Raw genomic sequence first — 22,124 nt, 5'->3', positions numbered from 1 at the left:
TATTATACATCATTTGAAAGTTACATTGAATTCAGTGAAATACTATGATGCATTTATTTAAAGAATGAGAGCGATACAAAACAGACAAAATATCTCGGTCATGGGAGAAAATATGTTTATTCATGCTTTCTTCTAGTCTGCAAAACTTTTTCCTTTAGCTGCACTAGTATACAGAACTTCTAATCAATGAGTAGCAGCTAAGAACTCATCTTCTAACACGAGAACTTCTAATCAATGACTAGCTGATGTATCCTTGAATTATTTTAATGAATATTTAGAAATAAATATAAATGATAGTTGGACTGCTAAGTTATCCAAGAGAGTGTGCTTATAGGCCTTTATGTTGGATTTAGAGTATGAAGCTCATGTTTCAGATTTTGGGACTGCTAAGTTTCTCAAGCCTGGTTCATATAGTTGGACAACATTTGCTGGTACTTTTGGCTATGATGCTCCAGGTTACACCTTTTCCCTTATAACTTTGAAATGATAGTGATCACATCATTTTTCACTTGTTCTGTTGTTTTAGTTTATATTTCATTTTTCTCTATTAAGATAATAAGATCTTTATATGGTAAATCTTTAAAATGGATTCACCTTTCCTATATACCAAAGTTTGAACTCGGAGGTATCCAACTCCCTAGCCTTCGCGCCACCCATTTTGTTTATTGTAGGCACATAATGTTAATCTTCCTCCTTGTCATGGTATCTACCACCTCCTTGGATTTTTCTGTTAGAGTGCCTATGTTCCATGTCCTAAATCTCAACCTTATGTCGCTCCAAATTTACCTTACCATTTTCTTTGTGAACTAGCTTATTTACCTTCGTCCGTTTACGAAAACGCGGGAACCCTTGCTCATTTAACACTACACCAGGGTACCGATGCAACAGCTCTCGCTCATTTGACACTGTATGCGAGCTATACAGTGCTTTACTTTCGGACAACGACCTAGATTTAGCGCAATAATGCCTTTGATCCATGTTATGAAGATTCAACTAAATTTTTATGTTGGCTATCGAAGGCCTAACACAACCCTCCTTCTTTATCCGGGTTTGGGACTGGCTATGTACCGTAGGTGTAGCATAGGCGGTGTTATCACTAATAACATTCCAATGTAAAAAAAATTAGCTATACTTTTACATCATTTTCAACTTTTTTTTTACCATTTTAAGAATTATCTCATTATTTCTCAACCTATCCTATGTCGTAGGCACGGAATGCAAAATAGACTAACAACGCGATTGTGCACATGCTATCTGCGCAATAGGAGTGAATAATAGACAGGATGATGAGCGAAAACTAATGCTCACGAATGCTGGCAAGTGCACAAGATCGTTTAAGTAATACTTGATGCACGGAAAACTTGTCTCATAACAAATTTCCTTCGGCAAGTGTACCGAATTTGTCGTCAAGTAAAAACTCACAATAGAGTGAGGTCGAATCCCACAAGGATTGATTGATCAAGCAACTTTAATTAGAGGAATGTTCTAGTTGAGCGAATCCAGGATTTGATTTTAGAATTGCAGAAAATAAAATGGCGGGAACCGGGAAGGTAAATGACAGAAAAAGTAAATGCTAGAATTAAAGAACTGAAAGTAAATTACTGAAGTAAATTGCAGAATTGTAAATGAGAATGGGGGAATTGCTCATAAAAGTAAATGACAGAAATTAAAGAGAATGGGTAAGATCAAGAATGGGGAGTTCATTGGGCTCAGGAGATGTTACATTCTCCGGATCAATTTCATTTTCATCTCTTCCTCAATCAATGCACTCATTGATCTCCTTGGCAATCTTAAGTGATCGAATTACAATTTCTTGTAATTCAATCTCTCAAATCTTGATCAATAGCCAATTCCTTGGTCAATTGCTCATGAGAAGAGATGAAGTATGGTCACTGATTATACCACATGCATTTCCCAAATCAAGTGTTGAGAGGATTATAGTCACATATCCATTCAAACCCAATTTGGTCCAGCATGAGAAAGCATTTCTAGCTTGATCTCTTCATTCCTCTTTCAAGGTTCAGAAGAGATCCAAGTATGAATAGCTTCTTTTCCAAGATAACTACCTAATTGGATGAAGACCGAAAGCTTTCAAGTAAAATCAAGAGAAAAGATAGAAGAAGAATAATGAAAACTAGTATTGATCCATCAAATTACAACAGAGCTCCCTAACCCAATGAAAGGGGTTTAGTTGTTCATAGCTCTGGAAAATGAAAACAAAGATGGAGAATACATCATGAAACTAGAAGTGCAGAGAAAGTAAAATACAGAGAGTAATTCTATGCCCAGAGGCTCCCTCTATTTTCCAACTCTCTAATTAATTCAAAGCTACTCCTATATATACTACTCTTCTACTCTTCTAGTTAGTTCTTCAAGTCTTGGGTCTGGGCCTTTGGATCTTGAGTTTGAAGCAGTTATCTTCTTCATTGGGCTTGGCTTTACTTGCAGAGAGAAAGTGTGAAGTGGGCAGAGACTTTTGCTCAGGGCGTTAGTGGTGTTAACGTTTAGTGAAAATATAGGTTCGAGAACGTTAGTGACATTCAACTTTTTCACTAACGTTCCTTACCCAAGTAAGAGCCACGTTAACCTCAACGTTAGTGGCACAAACGTTGCCACTAACGTTGCCTCTTTGTCCTTCGCGTACGTTATTGGGACTCAACCCCAATAACGTTGAGAAGCCTCCCCCTTCCCTATGTTAGAGTCCACGTTAACTTAGTTAACGTGGCTCTTTTAACGTAGGCTTGCCATCCTTCGAGAACGTTAGTGATACTTAACATTGTCACTAACGTTTCAATGTGCCCCTTAGCTCCCACGTTAGTGACAAAGTTGAGTGTCACTAACGTTGGCTCAACATTCCTTTATCCACGTTAGCTTCCACGTTAACTAAGTTAACGTGGGAGTTAACGTGGCTCATGGTGGCATGTGTGGGCTCCTTCCAACGTTAGTGACAATGTTGGGTGTCACTAACGTTGACGTCACCTCCCTGCTTCACGTTAACTTCCACGTTAACTAGGTTAACATGGGAGTTAACGTGGGAGTTAACGTGGCCTAGTGTGACTTGGCCAACGTTAGTGATAATGTTGAATGTCACTAACGTTGGCTTCTCCCCTTTCTTCTTAACGTTAGAGGCCACGTTAACTAAGTTAACGTGGTGACTAACGTGGCCACTTATGAGCTTGGTCCAACGTTAGTGATAATGTTAAGTGTCACTAACGTTGGCTCCATTTCCTTTCTTCCACGTTAGAATTCACATTAACTTAGTTAACGTGACTCTTAACGTGGGCAATGATGGCTTCGAGAGCGTTATTGGCAATCACTTTTCTCATTAACTTTGCAAGTTACTCCCATTCCACGTTAGTGTTAACGTTAGTGTAACTAACGTAGCCACTAATGTGGTTCTTCTTTGCTTCCTTTGTCCTGAAATCAAGCAATAAAGTGCATCAAAAGTTCTAATCCAAGTCATGGGAAATGCAACATCCAATTTGTCCTTAAATTAATGCAAAATCCTCATGAAATCATGTAAAGTGCACAATGTATGCTTGAATCAAGATGTAAGTGAATAACTACCCAAAACTAGCTTATTTTCTAAGGAAATACATGAAACTACCCTAAAAACAGTAAAGAAAAGGTCAGTGAAACTGGCCAAAATGCCCTGGCATCAATACTACGATGAGTGGATATCGTTTCCACGAGGATTAACGGATTGAGACAAGCAACGTCTAATTAAATCTCTAATTAGATTGATCAAACCTTAGATTTTGGATTGTAGATCTTAAAGAAAAGAAGAAACACAGAGGAAGAGAATGAGAGAATGCTTTGAAGTTGGAAGAAAATCAATAGATGAGAATGTTGAAGGTCTCGAAGATGTTTAATTCTTGGAAGAACAATGCTTATACTTTCTTATTTAATTCATGCAAAAATCTTTTCACAACAAGTCATTTATAACCAAACCTCAATTCCTTGGTGATTTAATTTCTCTAAACCCATGTAATCGCCAATTTCTTGGTCAACTAATCAAGAGAAGAGGTGAAGAACAGTTTTGATTTTAAGCCATACAATCTTCAAGAATTATCACTAGTTGAATTATATGTCACTTATTCAAATTAGATCTAGATAATTGAAGATTGTGAGATGAGTTTTAAGCTAATTTCGAAATTAATTTTCCAAATATAAAATCAGAATCCAAGACAGAATTAGAGTATTTTCCCATAGTTCTAACCATTATTGATGAAGAACAAAATTCGATATTGAAAAAACAAAGAAGCATGAATTAAAATCGAACTGGACTGGCCGGTTCGACCGAAAAATCGGTGAACCAGATCCTAAGCCGATTTGGTTTGCTCCTTGGACCGTTCAAGGAAGAAAACTGGTGTGAACCAATAAGAACCGAAAAAAATCAATCAAAATCGGTGTAAACCGGTCTAACCATTATTGATAAAGAAAAAATCCGATCTTGAAAAAGCAAAGAAGCATAAATTAAAACTGAACTGGATTGGCCGATTCGATTGAAAAATTGGTGAACCAAATCTTAAACCATTCAAGAAAAAAAACTGGTGTGAACCAATAAAAACCGAAAAAAAACTGATCAAAATCAATGCAAATCGGTCTAACTGAACCGGTCTATTTGAAAAAATTTTCAAAATGTTGTTGTCAAGGTTCAAACCAAGAACCTTAGTGTTGTAGTATCTTTCTGTTGCTACTTAACCATCATGCTCCTTATAATTATATATGACAAATAATAATTATATAGTATACATTCAATTACATAATTTTATAAATATCTAATTTAATTTAATTTTGTATTCTCTATTTATAACTTAATTATATTTTAACGATGTATCATTATTAATATAAATATAAATTTCACTAAAAATTTATTAATGTGCTTGATCTATTTTAATGCTAGTATTGTGATTAAGGTTATTTGTTTTTATGCTAGTGTTAAAATCTATTGATATTATAATTAGATTAGATGATAGACTTTGTGAATTAATTGTTACTTTTATTGTGTCAAATTAAGATATTATTGTAATAGTACAAATAAATTTTATATTTTTTTATATTAATTATTTTTAAAATTTGACACTTAAATTCTTTATAAAATATTAATAAAAATGTGTATTTCAAATTTTAATTTTAAATTTTTTATTATTTTATATTTTTATTTACGTGAGATTTATTTTATTGATTCAACTAATAATTTATTAGTTAAACCAATAAATTAATAAATCAGTAACTTGACTGATTACCGATTCGGTTACAACTATGCGTAGAGGGCAGTTATGACATTCTCACTGCCACAACGGTCATAAACTCATAATCCCTCGATTTAAAAAACGGGGAAGATGAGTGTGTATTAAGTATTAACACTTTCGGTTTCTCACAATCTTACTTTGACCGCCGGCACCGCCATACCTCCGCCACTTCCGCCACTTCCGCCACCCAGTCTAACTTCCACACTGTGCTGGTTGCCTGATCTCCAACCTCCTGAACACAACACAAATGGCAGCGCCACCACGAACTGGGCGCTTGTTTCAAGACACCAACGCCTACGGTACTCTTTCTCGTTTCTGTTTTTTTTTTTTTTTCAACCGAGTTTTCTACCAATAATCTAAGTTATTTTTATCCTATTGAACTCCTGAAAATTCGAATCATATTATCGAAAACTTGACTCTTGGCCGATTCCACTTTTTTTTTTTTTCGCAAAATAAAAAACTACAAATTTCTTGGTGTGTTAACTGTTTCTTTCTGATTCTTGATTATGCAGCTCCCAGGAAAGTTAGGGTTTCGGGAAGAAAGCCTCTTTCTGATGTATCCAATAATGCAGGGAACAAACCCCTCGATGCCTCAGCCAAACCCTCTGTTTCGGTTACTCGTCCATCCAAACAGATTATTAAGTCTAATCTCGATAATAATAATAATAATAATAATAATAATAATAATAATAATAATAATAACATCTCTGTTATTATGAACGACGGAGCCGTTTTTGTTTCTTCTTCTGCAAAGGCAAAGAATCTTGAATCCAGTAACATCAGGACAGCGAATAACACGGCTTCTGGGAAATCGAAGACCGGTGGTGGTGGCAGTAGGAAGGTTCTTTCTGACATTTCAAACACAGGGAAGTTGCCTCTGCTGGAGATGAAGGAAAAGAAAACCCTGAAGTCATTGAGAGAGGAGGAACCTCTTTTTCCTACTGCAATTGGTGAAGAGATGTGCCGGCACGATCATCGGAGGTGTGTCGAAGCACAATCTAAGGCTCTGGATTTTCGCTTCATAATGAATGGTAACGATTACAAGTTCGTGTTCGGTTATTGTGTTTTGTTGTTGCTGGACTTGGGGAATGCTAGTTTTCTATTACATAAGTTTTGATGCACTTAAAACTTAAGCAAGTTGTCCAATCACTTCCGTTCTTTTGTCAATGTGAAAAGAATTATTTTTGCTAGGTGACTTTAGGTAATTGGATACACTTGTAAAGCTGCTTTATATTCACATCGCATCAAAAAATTTTATTTTTTATTGTGAAGTTCTGGTTGAAACATAGTTTACATATTTATTCTTTAATTTCTTGATTTGATCAGATTGTTTTAGGGACTTGAAGGTTTCAGCTGAACTACCTTTGAATATCAAAATTGAGGTTCGATTGTAGATCCTTAACTTTTATCCTGGTCTTGGTCTTTCTCTCCTTGTCATGTTTCTATCTAACTCTGTCGTTTCTAGTCTGAGAGCTGGGAATCTGACGAGGAACCTGAGCTGTCGATTCCTGAAGGGCGGTCCCGGATGTGGCATTGGAGTGGGATCAGCTCTCCAGAACACTGCAACAATGAAGAACACTTGGAACTGCCTTCAAGCCCAGTGAACTTTGAGTTGATAGAGTAACCATAATTCTCTAATTGTTGATTTTGTAAAGAACTTGATATAGAATATAGGTTTTCTGTGCCACTAGTTTGATGACAATTATTCTGAGATGACCTTAGTGTAGTTTAGCTTTGTATGTTAACAATATGAAATATGTTTCCCTTTTGTGATTTCAATGAATTGTATTGGTTTTTATGTGCCCAAGTTTTTCTTGAGAGATGCTGCTGTATCATACTAAGCTTTTTGCATGAAATTCTATCAAGGCAAAATCAAATATCTGGTAAATTTTAAAATCAGGTTTAGGGAGCTTATTTCTGTTTGCAGATTATTTGAGTTGCTATCTTCTGCATCTAAATGGATATGGTAAAATTTAGTTGTTGAAAGGAAAATCAACAAAATTGTTGAACAATTCATCAGATGTTTTTATTTACTGAATTACCTTGTGCTAAGAAACTAAATTGCTAATGCTGAGTGAGATATTGGTCACTTGAATTATGTCGATTGCAACTGCAATACAATTAAAATATCTAATATTAGGTTTAGTGCCTTACTATACACAAGTGGTTGCATCTCTGTTCCATAAACATTTAATTCTGGATATCCAAATTTGTACATCACATGCTGAGGATATTACATTTCAAATAATAAGAGTGTCTTAATACTTCTCCATGTTACATTGCTAATGACCAAGTGTGCTTATAGAAACATTTTTTTTCTTCTTCTGATTAAAGCATTTAAAACTTATCTTGAGAGGATAGGAGTAAAGTAAATATAAAATTAGCAGTAAGTGCTGTTAGCAGAGAATCAGTGGTTCTTAATAATCTCCAAGCATATGAAAAGAGCATTAGAAGCAGCTTCCACATTAATTTGGTTCCTTACTTTTTTGCTTCTTCACTTGGTCTTTCTTTTTCTCCATTCCCTTCAAAAACACCTATTACACCATCTAGCATTCTTTTCACATCAATGGCTGTGTCATTGCCAGAATTGCCAAGAGCATGGTGACCAAGAGAAAGGTTGGAACTCCAAAGGACAAGGGAGCATTTGAAGAAGAATTGTCCTGCTGAAATTTCTCGTAGGGCTCTGTTATAGATTGTGGTGGAGGAGGAACTGTAATTGATATTGGTGGAGGAAGAACTGTACCCTTTGGTTTTTTGTTCCTGTGTCGTTGTAAGATATTAGTTGATTAGTTGAATTGCTTGCACGTGTATGGCAATAACTTGAAAGAGAATGCAAAAATAATCATGTTTAGGAGAATAGATCGTCTCGTTAATTTTTCACATGATTCTATCATGTATGATATTTCACTTGGGTCTCATTTTAAATGAATTGTGAGATATCACACATGACAAAAGTCATCAGAAAAATCAATATTAGAGGATCTATTCTCATCGTGTCAGATATACTTTTAACTACTTATGATATTTTAATTTAAAGTATTTATATTTTATTATGAAACATCGTTCTAAAGTGGCTAAGAGCATACAAGACTACTAATCAGGAATTGAATTCAAGGGAGAGAAATGTGTTTTTGTGCATACCTATAGCTGCTAGGACAAAAAACAATGTCATATTCATAAGCTTTGCAAGTGAAGGTGCTTGTTCCATCATCAAATGCATAGCTATAGGCTCTTGGACAAGCCCTCTTGAAAATGGTGGAATAATAAGAGGGCTGGCATGTTGTTGGGTTTGCAAATGCTCCACTGCAGCAGTATTGGTCTGACCCAAATGCCTCACAAGCACTCCTACACCCTACTACACCACCTTCACCTTGGTATCCATCTCCACCAACCACTTGAAGTTCTTTCGGACAACCTACATATATTTCATTTATTTTGTGTCAAAAAAGAAAAAAGCTACTAGTCATTTTTTTTTATTAGAATATGATTCAAAGTTAAAATTACTTGAAAAACTTTGCTAAGATTAAGGGGTGATGGTTAGACAATTCAAAATAGCTGAGTATTAAAATTAAAGAACGGTGTCAATTTTTTTTAGCATAATTGCTTAATATTTGAAATATAGGGTAGTACTTAAGGATTAAGGAAGCATGAATGCATGATATAAGTTAACAAGTGTATATCAAAATTTAGTCATCAAATCAATTATTCATATAAAATACATATTGAAGTATAAAATACACATTAAAAATTAGTTAATATTTATACATAAATATATGGTAAATAAATTTTAGTATGTACATAGTATTTTTGATAATTTATATCATCCTTCTGTTCCATATTAACTGTCATTTTAGGTTTTAGTTTTATTTTAAATTAACTATAATTTAACAATGGTAATAAAATATTAATTAATTTATACCAAATTCTCTTTTTATTTTGTGGGAGGAGGGATAGTTGGTCAAAGATAGATTTGTTTCATTGATCGTTGAAAGATAAAATTCAGAAATGATTATTTTTCTTATTTCTCTTGACTCCTTTTAGATAAATATATACATGTTTTTCTTTTCTAATCGGTTTAGCTTTGCTAATTATTTTTTGTAATTAACTAATTATCTTAAATTTAAATTTTTATGCGAATGAACCATGGTGTAAAATTATTTCTTGAACTCTAAATTAACATTCTTACCTCTATTAATATCAGTAACACAACCTGTGGCATTACAAGCAGCACCCCCATATACACCTCGTGGTTGAGCAAGCAATGGTAAATTGTAACCATCTACCATACTCACATCATAATAGTCTTGATCAGTGCCTTTACCAAGCGTTATCTCAAACAAGGAGGTAGGAGGAGCAGCACCATTTCCATCACACTCAAGCCTTCCTCCGCAATCGCCGGTTTGGCATTTGCCAGTTCCGGTTGCATCAAAAGTGCAACCAGTCCTTGCCCATATCCGGCCGGACCACCCAGGAACACTTGTGAGTTTCACACTTAGGCCGGGGTCTAGACGGAATCCGGTTGTTGCAAGTGACGGCGAGCCTGCGCCGGAGAGGGTACCGGGCCATATAGTATAGGGACAGTTGTTGGTTATTGTGAAAATGCTAGAGAAAGAACAAGAGAAGAACGTAAACATAACAAGAAAGAAAGTTGGGAATTTCCATAGTGACATTTTTAATTATTGTAATTTGTATGGTACTCTTTGTAGAAAATTAGAACGGATAGAAATTAGAATTGATAAGCCAAGGAATGGCCAAACCTCATTATATGCTATGTATGACTTATGATTCATGCATTACAAAAACCAACAAAACGTTACTTTACTTTGATGAAATTCTCAGCCGCAAGATGTACTTTATGGGTTTAGTATTTCTTAATATTGTGGATGGCCTAATTTAGAAGCTATTCTTTGCAGTTTCATGGGAATTGTACAAAAAAATGGAAAAAGAAAATTTTATATTATGAAACCCATATGATTGGAGAATCGGCGTCAGGACTCAGATTCTGATCTTGCTCTAGGATGTTGACATAGGATGATCCTAAAAGGATGTACATAGGATTCCTCATACATGGAAGCATGTTGACTAGGTAATACCTCAGATGCAAACTTCTGTGCCTATTTTCCCTTCGTAGCATAAAATATTTGTATATTTATACTTTAATGTGATATATTCAATTTTTTAATTTAATCTCGGGTAAACTACTAAAAATATTCCTAAATTATTTTTTCGCCAACAAAAATATCTCTAAATTTTGTTATAAAAAACCGTCAAATTATTTTTAAAAAGTAACAAAAATACACAATTTATAAAGTGTAAACTTCTTATATGACAAATGAGACTATCACATTGAAAAATGATTTTCTGTTAACAGAAGAAGTCTCTGATTATAGTTGGACATTTTTGACAGATTATTAAATTATTTAAAAATATTTTTATTAATAACAAAATTTGAAAATATTTTGCCAGTGACAAAATAATACAATGTATTTTTTGTAGTTCACCCTAAATCTCATTTCATTTAAGAACTATAAATGAAAAAGAAATAATTATTGATATTTTTAGATCATATATTGAATACACTTTTGAATCACGTCACATAAATATATTTTAGAGTATTTAAATGTTTCTTCGGTAGCACACCTAACACACTCCTTGACCTCCGAGAGCAATGACTTCGGGACATTGACATGTAACAACTATTGACCTTTCATGCGAAGCAAAGGAATAGTTTTACATTGACCAAGATCTCACTTCAGGTATAGATATGCTAGTGATAATTATTGTTGACAAAAATTGTTGAATACTATAGCTGCTATATACCGCATAACAGACTCCACCAAGACAACCCTCATCGTAAAAGCCAAAATTTCCGTGGAAAAGGTTAGTGTGTGTCAAGTCAGAGGTAGATTCATGTATCTGCCTAAGCATAATTTTACATGATAATATATTAACGTGATGTGTGTGAAACAACAATATTATGATCTAGGTATATGCCATATGCCAAATTTCAAAAGAATACTTCATAATTTAAAGCAAACTATAACATATCCATCTATTTCTATAAAATCATCATTATCAAGAAATTTTTTAAGCCAATTTCTCCCGACACAGAACAGAAAAACCGAATGAGTAGCAGGTGGGCAAAGTAAGTAGCCTTTAATAATAACAATAACAATAACAATAACAATAATAATATGGGCAAAGTAAGTAGCCTTTAATAATAATAATAATAATAATAATAATCCTCCAACTTTCATTGGTTGAAGAATACCATAACCCAGAATAAGACATACATCACAAAACCTCTGAATTCTAAGACATTAAATTATCCACCTGCTTATGTACCAAAAAGATTTACATCATCAGCTTAAAAAACATACCATAAAATATTGAGAAGAAACCAGCTGTATTGCTTTCTATATAGAGGTCTAATTATCAGTTTTTGATATATAAATGGCGATGATGATGATAAGTATCCTGCTAAGGTCCCAATTATTTGCTCAATGCCACAATCTAAGAAAGAAAAAGGAAATAAAAGAAGATAAATAGATAATATAAACGAAAGTCAAATGCCTAATGTTTGTTAATCATGGTTATCAGAGAATAAAGATACAGCTGATAGGAATACTGAGAATCAGAAAACATATTAAAATAGTGAAAGGATGATTAAACAAGTGAAGTTTACCCTTAAGATGGTTATGCCACCTACTAGTAACTACTTTACAAGATATAACACACACACTACAATGTCTCTAATAATGGCAGATAATTCCAATTAAATTAAGATTGATCATGCCTATAGTTTCAGCTTTCTAAATTGTTAATATATCACTCACCCACATCATAACTGCTCTCAACTCAATCCTTTTGTTTCCACTTAGCATATCAAGATCATGATTATTTGCCTGAGCTCATCACATAACTGTGCTCTTCCTCCATATTCCAAGACAGACTCAAGCAGAATTTGCAAGCCCCTGTACCTGCATCAAGAAAATGATATTCCTTAACATTTCAGGTTATAATGTATAGGGATTCTATATCAAAAGAATTTAGTTAGTAGTCAGTATGCATCGCATGTTTCGAGTGTTCCTTTGCAGCACAAGCTTCAAAACCTGCATGGGTTACATCTAACCACAGACATCAAGCTGAAAAGAAAATCAAAAGAGAATTAAAACATATAAACATGTGAAAAACTATATCAGATTTCACCAGATAACCTACCGACAACCTTGTTCATATGATTGTTCATATGAGGAACTGGAGGGAACCTGAACTTACAAAACTCGGTGTCTATCATAACCCTAGAAGTTAAATAATACAATTCAGGACAGTAGCATTATTAATGAGTACACTAATACTATAATATGGCTGCCTTGAGAATACAGATAAAGTAGAAACTTGAATACATTTCCCGAGTATACATCATTCGGGTCAATAATCAAATTCAAGCATTCTAAAATGCCAGAACACATCCTTTTGTCAGTTTTCAAAGTCTGACTCTCAATAAGGTTAACCCAAAACTGAAACCAAAGTCAATTCATGTGCCATTAACTAGTGCATAGATACTGCTCAAATCCCCATTCAACAGTCAAGCAAAGCTACCTCAAATACTGCATTACATTAATGCTAGAAATATAAGTAAGTACTTCCTACAGCACATGGGGACACATCAAGTCCACCAAATACGATCAAGTTCTGTTATCGATAGAAAAAGTAAAAAAGCAATTTCAAAAGGATAAGAGAAAATGAGTCAAATGACAGAGTCTTCTTAGTTGAATAATAGATATCTAGCTCATATCCATGCCATCTCCAACTTGGCTGCAGATAGGACTGACAGCAGAGAAGGATCTCTCGAAAGGAGACGGGTGGAATTGTGCATCACGTCTCCGCTTACAACCACAGCTATCAGCAAGCGAATTCTCTGCATCAAGCTTTCTGCGAACACCTCTCACAGCTTGTTCCTCTTCTTGCGAAAGGGGGAAAATTTTGCCACTTGCTAGGCAAAGAGAGCTATGATTATCATACAGAATTCTCTGGTTACAGTTTTTATCACAGATGTGAGTCAGCCCTGTTAGCTTGCAGCGGTACATGTTCCCGCAAACATTTTCATTTTGACATTTCCAGTCACATTTGTGAACAGGAACAGGACCATCTTGGCCCAAAATACTTGACAGATAAATAACATTTGCAGGAGCTGCAACCATAGATTTGCCATATACCTCCATTCTTTCGATCGAAAATCCAAACAGCAACTTCTAAGATTCCAATCTAATACACGCCAACTTCAAGGCCTTTCCCAAATCGTCTGCAGCCCCACCACAACAAAACAGAATGGAGTCAAACTCAACATAAACTGCCCTTTCTGTCTTTAAAGAATATAACAACGACTGCATTCTTCTTGATTCACAAACTAATTTTGCTTATAACCTTTCTCGCAAACAATGAACTAATTTCACACTCTTATGTAACTATTCATTCCCTTTCAGGAAAAAGAAAATAAGGGTTCTATCACATGGAATATTAAAAACTGCTTCAATAAATTCGACTTTAATCATTGAATGCAACCTATACAAAACATTAACAAGCTTTTGACAAACCATACAAATAGGGTCACACAAATAGCCACATCTATCAGACCTAAACCATGGAGAATTCAAATTTCAAAAACAATACGATATGAAAATTGACACAGCCACTGCAATAATAAATAAATAAACAATAAAATAGTAATTATTCATTAGTGAAAACCTAACCAACACTACCGTTTTTGTCCACAAAACCCCAGGATAATAATTCCCACAACAATTCATGGCAAAATTCAAAAAACACATAAGCATTACAACTATAAATTTATGCTATTTAGGATCACAAGTGAACCAAACACACAGAAAAGCCAAAAAAATAAAAAAGAAAAAAAAAAGCCAAAAAAATAAACTCACACGCTCTTCAACGAAAATCAATCTTCCGAGTTTTCTTCCTCCTCAGTACCTACAAAACAACGATAGAAAACACAAACCAAAACCACAAAAACAAACAAAAAAAATTAATGAAAAAACAAAAAAACCTAACTCTCTCTCTCTAGGAAAGTCACTCTCTCTCTAGTTGAAACTAAAAGAAAAGGAAAAAGAAAGCGAGGAATGAAGCACAAAGCGTGGAGTATTTATAGAAAAACCGGACTGTGATGGTGGACACTGCACTTGGAAAGAGAGTACGGACAAAACCAAAAAACGATCATAACAAACGCAAATGAACGCCAAATTTCGGGCAAATTGCGGTCCAAATGCAACCCGTTTCGGGTCGGGTGATGACAAGTGTCAGAATCAGCAACCATGTTTCACCTACAATTTTGGATGAACTATCGGATCACAACTCCAACTTTCTTTCTCAACCCATCACCCCTTTTTCACTTCTAATGCTTCTACGATGAGATGGACAAAAGTATACAAAAAAAAATATTTTTAAGATCATAAAAATACATATAATAGAATCAAAATTTTAATGTATACATCAAAAATGGTTAATAATAGACAAAATTAATCTATTATTTGAGGAGTTATATTTTTATTTAGTTTAGTGTATATGTGGTCTATTTGACACTCTTTAGTCTTTATTATTATTATTATTATCATTATTTTCAATAGTTGAGATGGAAATTAACCATTTTTTTTGAGAAAATATTTAGTTTGGTCCCTCAAATTACACTCAAATTTCAATTTAGTCTTTAAAGTTTCAATTGTTTTAATTACACTCAAACCTCAATTTAGTCTTTGAAGTTTCAATTGTCTTATTTTCAAAGTTTAATCATATTAGTCTCTTCGGTGGTTTCTGTCACAAAGTCAATTGAAAAGTTTAGAGACTAAATTGAGGCAATTGAAATTTCAAGGACTAAATTGAGGTTCGAGTATAATTTTAGAGACCAAATTAAGTATTTTTTCAAATATTTTTTAAAAAATATTTATTTGTTGTGTCTTTGTTGAGTTAAGAAATTAACTAAATTAATTAGTGATGACAAACATTATTTTTGGAAAAATAAATAATTAGTATTGATTAATTAATAAGTATATGTTACTAATTATTTATTGTTGCAGGCCAAATCCAATTCCATAGCCCAAATGGAATGAAAAGCAAATAGAAAAGAATGGTGGGCTGAAAACAAAATAGGAGCCCAAGGAAAAGAAAAGAAAGAAGTCAGATGGGTTGCTCAAATGAATACCCGAACCAAACCCAGCTTAATTTCAATTTCCTCCATATTGCTCCAACCAAAGCAACGTTCCCCTCTCTTTTGTCATAGTCAAATCAGAGCTTCAGAAAAGTAAGAAAGAGAAAGAGAGAGAGCTTCCTCCCTAAGCAAATCACCAAAGAAGCAAGAGAGAGAAGGATTAAGCTTGAAACACAGAAGTCTAATCAGAAAATCCAAACCAAATCAAGCTTAGGTTAAAGGTAACACATCTCATCTTGCATGCATCAGATCTTCTTCTCTTCTTCCCAACTCTCTGCTCTATCCGAAAATGGCGTTCAAGGGAAAGTTGTTCTCTGCCCTATTCTGCTGTACATCTACGGTCACAAGTGATACTTGGAGACCAAGTAGTTTCTCAATGGCTAAGATCAAGTTGACCATGGGAAGATTTCTATGGTTACTGCTTTATGGCTTTCGGTCAAGATGAGGAAGTCAGAAGAAGAGTTTCTACTATGGGGATTAATGAGAAAAAGTGAATCTGTGGGTTGGTGAAGCTCAAGGCTCAAAGTGTTGACCTTGAAAGAAGAACCCAGCAACATGCAAGGAGATAAAAGAGGTTTTGCTGTTCATTCAGAAAAAAAAGGAGAGAAAACTAGTGAATAGAGGTTTTGTTCTGAGAGAGCTCTTTAAAGAAGTTCAACTAACTGGACAGTGTAACCTAATCAAAAGGTGCATTCCGCCAGTATGAAGAACTAAATCAGAGACTTGCTAATCTAGTTAGCACAGAGGCTGTTGATGAAGTCAATCTCCTTCATGTTTTACAGATTGTGATGTACTTTTCTATGTTTATCTTTCTGTAATTTCTTGTGAGAAAAGGCATTGTGAGAAAGCTCAAGTAAAAGCCATGAGTGAAAAAAGGCTGAGTGATACACTTGAGAGAAAAGCTTAGAGTTATTTTCTGATTTCTTTAGGTATGTTTATGTCTTGTATCTTGTACCTGTGAGGTATCCCTTTCTTAGTTGGGTTAGCACTAAGAGTGAATAGTTAGGTATTAGCATAGTCAATGTCAAGTTAGGTTAGAACTTGAGTGTGAAAGAATTGGGTCAATCCTGTGGAATTGGTGTATGTAATACTGTTAACTATAGTGAAAATTCTTCCATAGTTGTGGAGGAAACTGGACATAGGTTGCATAGCACAAGGCAACCGAACCAGGATACATGCTGGTGTTAGCTTTTCTCTTCTCTGCTGTGTTCTGTTTTCTGATATTCATGAGACAAAAATAAATTGTCTCATAAATTTCTGCTGCTGAGTTCAAATAGAATCAGAATTCAAAGTTTGTTTTAAAAGGGTCATAACAGCAACTTAAAAGAAAGGCATAGATTCAACTCCCCCTTCTCTAAGCCTACCACAACCTTCAGTCTTAAAGACACATGTTAAGATTATAAAAATAAAAGATTTTTATTAGAATATAAAAGATTTAAGTTTTCAATGTATTTATTTTATATTTATGTTCTGGCCCAGCCCATCAAACCTAAGACTTGGGCCCGGATGACCGCCCGACCCGACGGGTTACCGAGTCCGAATTAGGAGGTGACCCGAACCACATCCCCCTTTGCGTGAACCTGGACAGCTGGCGTAGGAAGTTTTCAGGAAAGAGGGTCTGCCCATGTGGGACCCGCCCTAAGTACAGACTATATAAGGGGAGGGGTCTACCCCTCCCCCAGGTACGTCACCTACCTTATACCTAATTGCCACCCCTTGTACGGACACTAACTTGAGCGCCGGAGTCCTTTTTGCAGGTGACACTCCCCCTCTTCCCACATTGTCAGCTCGGAAGAACCCCGTTCGCATCTCACTCCCAGCGAGTCCTCCCAACCTTCCACTCACACACAGAACCCGACCCGTTCTAGACCCGATCAAACGAACATTGGCGCCGTCTGTGGGGACGTCGATTGAATGGCGGTGTTGTTCCCACACTCTAATGAGCTTCGCGAAGAAGGAGGAGCCCACCTGAGGAGCAGGGTGAGCTCTGTGGTCGCTTCTCGCGAGCAGTCGAGACCCGTGACGCAGAAAGAAAATCAACGCTCCCGATCTTCCGAAAGGTGCCCTTTCGGGGGGATGGGAGACGACCACGCGAGGATCATTCAGGAGCTCAGGCACGATGCATAATCTCAAACGTGAGCTAGCGACACGAGACCGATATCGCCCCTCCTGTAGTAGGGACACTAAGCACAGCATGTCCTGCACCCGATCCCTGCTCAGGAGGGCTGAGGGTGGCAAGAGGAGGATGGCAGACGGGTCGAGACCAATGCTCGTACCTGCTCCGGCACACTCGAAAGGACCGAGGGCCACGGGGAAACACATGGAAACCGAGGAAGGAAAAAACGGGACCCCGTCATCATGGGCACGACCCTTTTCCATCCCTCCATCCTCAAAGTTCGCCTACCCAAGCACTTCGACAAACCAACGGATATGAAGTACGACGGGACCAAGGACCACCAAGAGCATCTAACGACTTTCGAGGGCAGGATGAATCTTGAGGGAATCGGCAACGCAGTAAGATGCCGCGCGTTCCCGGTAACGTTGGCAGGGTCGGCGATCCGATGGTTCAACACGCTTCCGCAAGAGTCCATTATGGCCTTCGTGGACATATTGCGCAGCTTCTTAGCAAGGTCCACCACACACATAGCCAAAGCAAAGCACCCCATCAACTTGCTAGGGATCACTCAGAAACCTGAAGAACTGACCAGGAGGTTCCTGGATAGGTTCAACAATGAGTGCCTGAAAATAGATGGCTTGACGGATTCAGTGGCCAGCCTGTGCTTAGCGAATGGCCTGTCAAACGAGGACTTTAGGAAGCACCTCACCACTAAACTCGTCTGGACGATGCAAGAAATTCAAAGCTTGGCCAAAGAATACATCAACGGCGAGGAGGTTAGCCAGGTAGTCGCGGCCAATAAACGGCAGCCGGCTAACCGCCCCTCCCGCACCAACCCATTTATTCGGATAAGCCGCGAGAGGTCCTCAAGGAAGAAGCATCGCCAAAACAACCCAAATTATTTTTTCGGGTGGGGAAATTTACAAATTATACCCCCCAGCCCCCATAACGGAGGTATACCAGCAGATAGTGGACAAGGGGATTCTGTCGAAACCCCACCAACTGAAAGATAGGACGGGCAGAAATAAGAGCCTGTATTGTGACTACCACAAGGGTTTTGGCCACAAGACTCAGGATTGTTTCGATTTGAAGGATGCCTTAGAGCAAGCTATCTGTGAAGGTAAGCTCTCCGAATTCTCCCAATTCATCAGGGAGCCGAGGAAAAGGGAATGCGAAAGATCCAAGGAAGACCGAAGCCGAGCCGTGAAACCGAGGCCAGGACCGACGGAAAACGCTGATAACACCCCCACAGTAGTTTTTAATGTGATAGTGGGGCGAGACACGGCCCCCAAGTCGAAGTCGGCAACAAGGAAGGACGCCAAAGTCTTGGCAGTGTCGTCGGGTGGACTCGGGACGCAGTCCAGAGAACTACCCAGGATATCCTTTGGCCCAGAGGACCAGTGGATTTGAGACTTCCCAGAGAACCCCCTATGGTGATCACGGCAAGGGTTGGAATTGGCATTGTCAAGCGAATTCTTGTCGACACGGGCGTAGACTCGAACATCATGTTCGGGAATGTCTTCGATGCCCTAGGACTTAGGGAAGCCGACCTCAAGACCTACCAACACGGAGTCATCGGCCTTGGGGACAACTATATAAAGCTTGATGGAATAGTCACGCTCCCAGTCTGCGTGGGGTCAGACGACGGAAAGAAATCAGTAATGGAGGAGTTCGTTGTCTTGAGGGACTCCACGGCCTACAACGTTATCCTAGGAAGGAAGACGATAAACGAGCTCTCCCCAGTGATATGCACCAAATTCTTGGTCATGAAGTTTGTTATCGACAACGGATCAGTCGAATCCCTCAAGGGAGATCTGGAGACGGCTGTCGCTTGTGACAATGCCAATTTGTCGTTGGAGAGGAAGTTGAAAGAGGCATCTGGGTTCTTCCTAGCTGATCTCGACACAAGGATAAACGACAAGCCGAGGCCGGAACCCCAGGGAGACCTTGAAAAGTTCCGAGTAGGAAGTACGGAGGAGAAATTCACTTTCCTGAATAAAAACTCCCCCATAACTTAAAAGAGCCCCTCATAGAGGCCATCAGGGCAAATGGTGATCTATTTTCCTGGACTCCAGCTGACATGCCTAGGGTCAATCCCGATTTCATGTTCCACCGGCTTGCCGTAAACCCAGACGCCAAGCCCATCACCCAAAGGCGAAGAAAAATGTCCCAAGAGAGGGCCAACGAGGTGGCCAAGCAGGCGGCCAGCCTGTTAGAAGCTGGGTTCATTAGAGAGCTCGAGTACTCGACTTGGTTATCAAATCTAGTCCTCGTCAAAAAAGCCAACGGGAAATGGAGGATGTGTGTTGACTATTCGGACCTCAACAAGGCATATCCGATGGACTCCTTCCCTTTCTTAAACATCGACGTCTTGGTCAATGCAGCAGCTGGGTGTTGGTATTTGAGCTTCATGGACACGTATTCTGTGTATAACCAAATATCGATACACCGACCCGATGAGGAAAAGACGGCGTTCATAACGCCAGCAGGCACATACTGCTACAGGGTGATGCCGTTTGGTTTGAAGAATGCAGGAGCAACCTATCAAAGGCTAATGAATAAAGTCTTCGGCGACCTCACCGGCAGGTCGGTGGAGGTTTATGTCGATGATATCTTGGTAAAAATCAGCCAATCATGAGACTGTGTTCACGTCCCTTCATAAGCACAACATGAGACTCAACCCTCTCAAATGCATCTTCGCCATGGAAGCCGAAAAGTTTCTGTGCTTCATGATAACCTAGAGAAGGATCAAGGCCAACCCAGACAAGTGCGAAGCTGTTGTACGAATGATAAGCCAAGGATGTATCAAAGACGTGCAGAGGCTGGCCGGAAGACTCACGGCTTTATCCCGCTTCCTCGGAGTCTCGGCTGCCAAGGCTCTCCCCTTCTTCAATCTCATGAAGAAGGAAATAGCCTTCGAATAGACGCCAGCATGCGAAGAAGCCTTCAATCATTTCAAGCAGATACTGTCAGCCCCACCAGTCTTGGGCAAGCCCAGAAATGGTGAAGTCCTGTTCTTGTACCTGGCAGTTTCAGATGAGGCCTTAGCAGCCGTCCTCGTCCGTGAAGAGGGCAAAACACAACAGCCGGTCTACTTCATCAGCAAAGCGCTACATGGCGCAGAACTAAGGTACACCAACCTGGAAAAGCTGGCTTATGCACTCCTAACCTCCTCCCGGAGATTAAGGCAGTACTTCCAGGGGCATCGGAACATCGTAAGAACCGACCAAGCAATCTACCATATCTTACAAAATCCCGATCTAACGGCCCGAATGATGACATGGGCGGTCGAGCTATCGCAGTATGATTTGAACTATGAACCCAGGCATACGATCAAGGCTCAGGCAATGGCAGATTTCTTGGTAGAAGTACCGGGGGACCCCACGAGAAACCGGACACACGGTGGAAGCTCCATGTCGACGGGGCCTCCAACCAGACGTTTGGATGGGCAGGAATAATACTCGAAAGCTCGACCAGAATGGTTTACGTGCAGCTAATCAAATTCGACTTTTCGGTCTCAAATAACTAGGCGGAGTACGAAGCCTTGATTGGCGGCCTACTCTTAGCGAAAGAGGTCCAGGCTGCGCAAGTAGAGATCAACAGTGACTCCCATATCGTTACCTCCCAGATCAATAGAACTTACCAAGCCAGAGATCCTTTGCTTCAAAAATACTTAGAGAGGGTGAGGAGGTTGATCAAAGGTTTCGATAAACTCAGGATCCAGCATGTCCCCAGGGAAAGGAACGTCCGAGCTGACCTCTTATCAAAGTTGGCAAGCACGAAGCCAGGGTCCAGAAATCGATCCCTAATCCAAGGATTGATTATGGAACCAACGGTGACCTTATACATGGCGCAAGCAACGAACTCCCCCTCGTGGATGGACCCAATTCTCGCCTTCTTGAAAGATGGTAACCTCCCTAGATATGTGGAGGAAGCGAAGAAGATAAGAAGGGAGGCAGCCAAGTACGTGGCCATACAAGGCCAACTGTACAAACGGGGACTCAGTCAACCCCTAGTAAAGTGCTTGCGGCCTGACCAGACGGGTTACGTCTTAGGAGAAGTTCATGAAGGATGTTGTGGACACCATATTGGGGGAAAAGCGTTAGCCTGAAATCTCGTTAGGACCGGCTACTACTGGCCATCCATGATGGAAGATGTCCAGGAATTCGTGAAAAAGTGCAAAAAATGTCAAGAGAACGCTAACTTCCACAAGTGCCCAGCAACGGAGCTCGGTTCGATAATGGCCGCTCAACCTTTTGCCTAGTGGGGAGTCAACCTTTTGGGCCCGTTTCCTGTCGGTCCAGGACAAGTCAAGTACTTAATAGTAGCCACCGACTACTATACCAAGTGGATCGAGGCAGAACCATTGGCCAGTATATCATTGGCTAACTGTCGTAAATTTATGTGGAGGCAAGTGATCTCCAGGTTTGGAATCCCGAAGTCGTGATTTCGGACAACGGGACACAGTTTGCAGACAGGAAGTTCGGGGAGTTCCTTTCAGGGTTGGAAGTCAAGCAGAAGTTCTCTTCAGTCG

At 38.4% G+C, this 22,124-nt stretch overlaps 3 protein-coding genes across 4 annotated transcripts; 1 reads left to right on the top strand and 2 right to left on the bottom strand.

Moving 5' to 3' along the window:
- The first annotated feature begins 5,339 nt into the window (after positions 1-5,339).
- Positions 5,340-7,034, top strand: LOC148550765 (uncharacterized). Its single transcript, XM_088493007.1, has 4 exons — positions 5,340-5,554; positions 5,768-6,286; positions 6,582-6,637; positions 6,721-7,034. The coding sequence occupies exons 1-4, from the start codon at positions 5,503-5,505 to the stop codon at positions 6,877-6,879; spliced, it is 786 nt and encodes a 261-aa protein (XP_088349133.1). The 5' UTR covers positions 5,340-5,502; the 3' UTR covers positions 6,880-7,034.
- A 382-nt stretch (positions 7,035-7,416) lies between these two features.
- On the bottom strand, positions 7,417-10,379 carry LOC107608893 (pathogenesis-related thaumatin-like protein 3.5). The gene is made up of 3 exons (XM_016310662.3): positions 9,442-10,379; positions 8,397-8,670; positions 7,417-8,015 (listed from the first exon to the last, which is right to left on the bottom strand). The coding sequence occupies exons 1-3, from the start codon at positions 9,923-9,925 to the stop codon at positions 7,814-7,816; spliced, it is 960 nt and encodes a 319-aa protein (XP_016166148.2). The 5' UTR covers positions 9,926-10,379; the 3' UTR covers positions 7,417-7,813.
- A 1,071-nt stretch (positions 10,380-11,450) lies between these two features.
- On the bottom strand, positions 11,451-14,387 carry LOC107608894 (uncharacterized). 2 transcript variants are annotated; one of them, XR_002351319.2, is made up of 4 exons: positions 14,195-14,387; positions 13,475-13,560; positions 12,092-12,235; positions 11,451-11,768 (listed from the first exon to the last, which is right to left on the bottom strand). XR_002351319.2 is itself a non-coding variant. In XM_021107577.2 (2 exons), exon 2 carries the CDS (start codon positions 13,478-13,480, stop codon positions 13,043-13,045), a length of 438 nt encoding a protein of 145 aa, XP_020963236.1. In that variant the 5' UTR covers positions 13,481-13,560; positions 14,195-14,339; the 3' UTR covers positions 12,793-13,042. The 2 variants fall into 2 exon arrangements, 1 of the variants encoding a protein (XP_020963236.1); XM_021107577.2 differs by lacking the exons at positions 11,451-11,768; positions 12,092-12,235 and having other exon boundaries at positions 12,793-13,560; positions 14,195-14,339.
- Positions 14,388-22,124: the final 7,737 nt, after the last annotated feature.

The sequence above is a fragment of the Arachis ipaensis genome, chromosome B7 (assembly GCF_059453495.1).
Source record: "Arachis ipaensis isolate K30076 ecotype BB chromosome B7, ASM5945349v1, whole genome shotgun sequence".
Classification (NCBI taxonomy): domain Eukaryota; kingdom Viridiplantae; phylum Streptophyta; class Magnoliopsida; order Fabales; family Fabaceae; genus Arachis; species Arachis ipaensis.
Note: the sequence above shows the minus strand (reverse complement) of the source record. Positions and strands in the feature narration are given on the sequence as shown.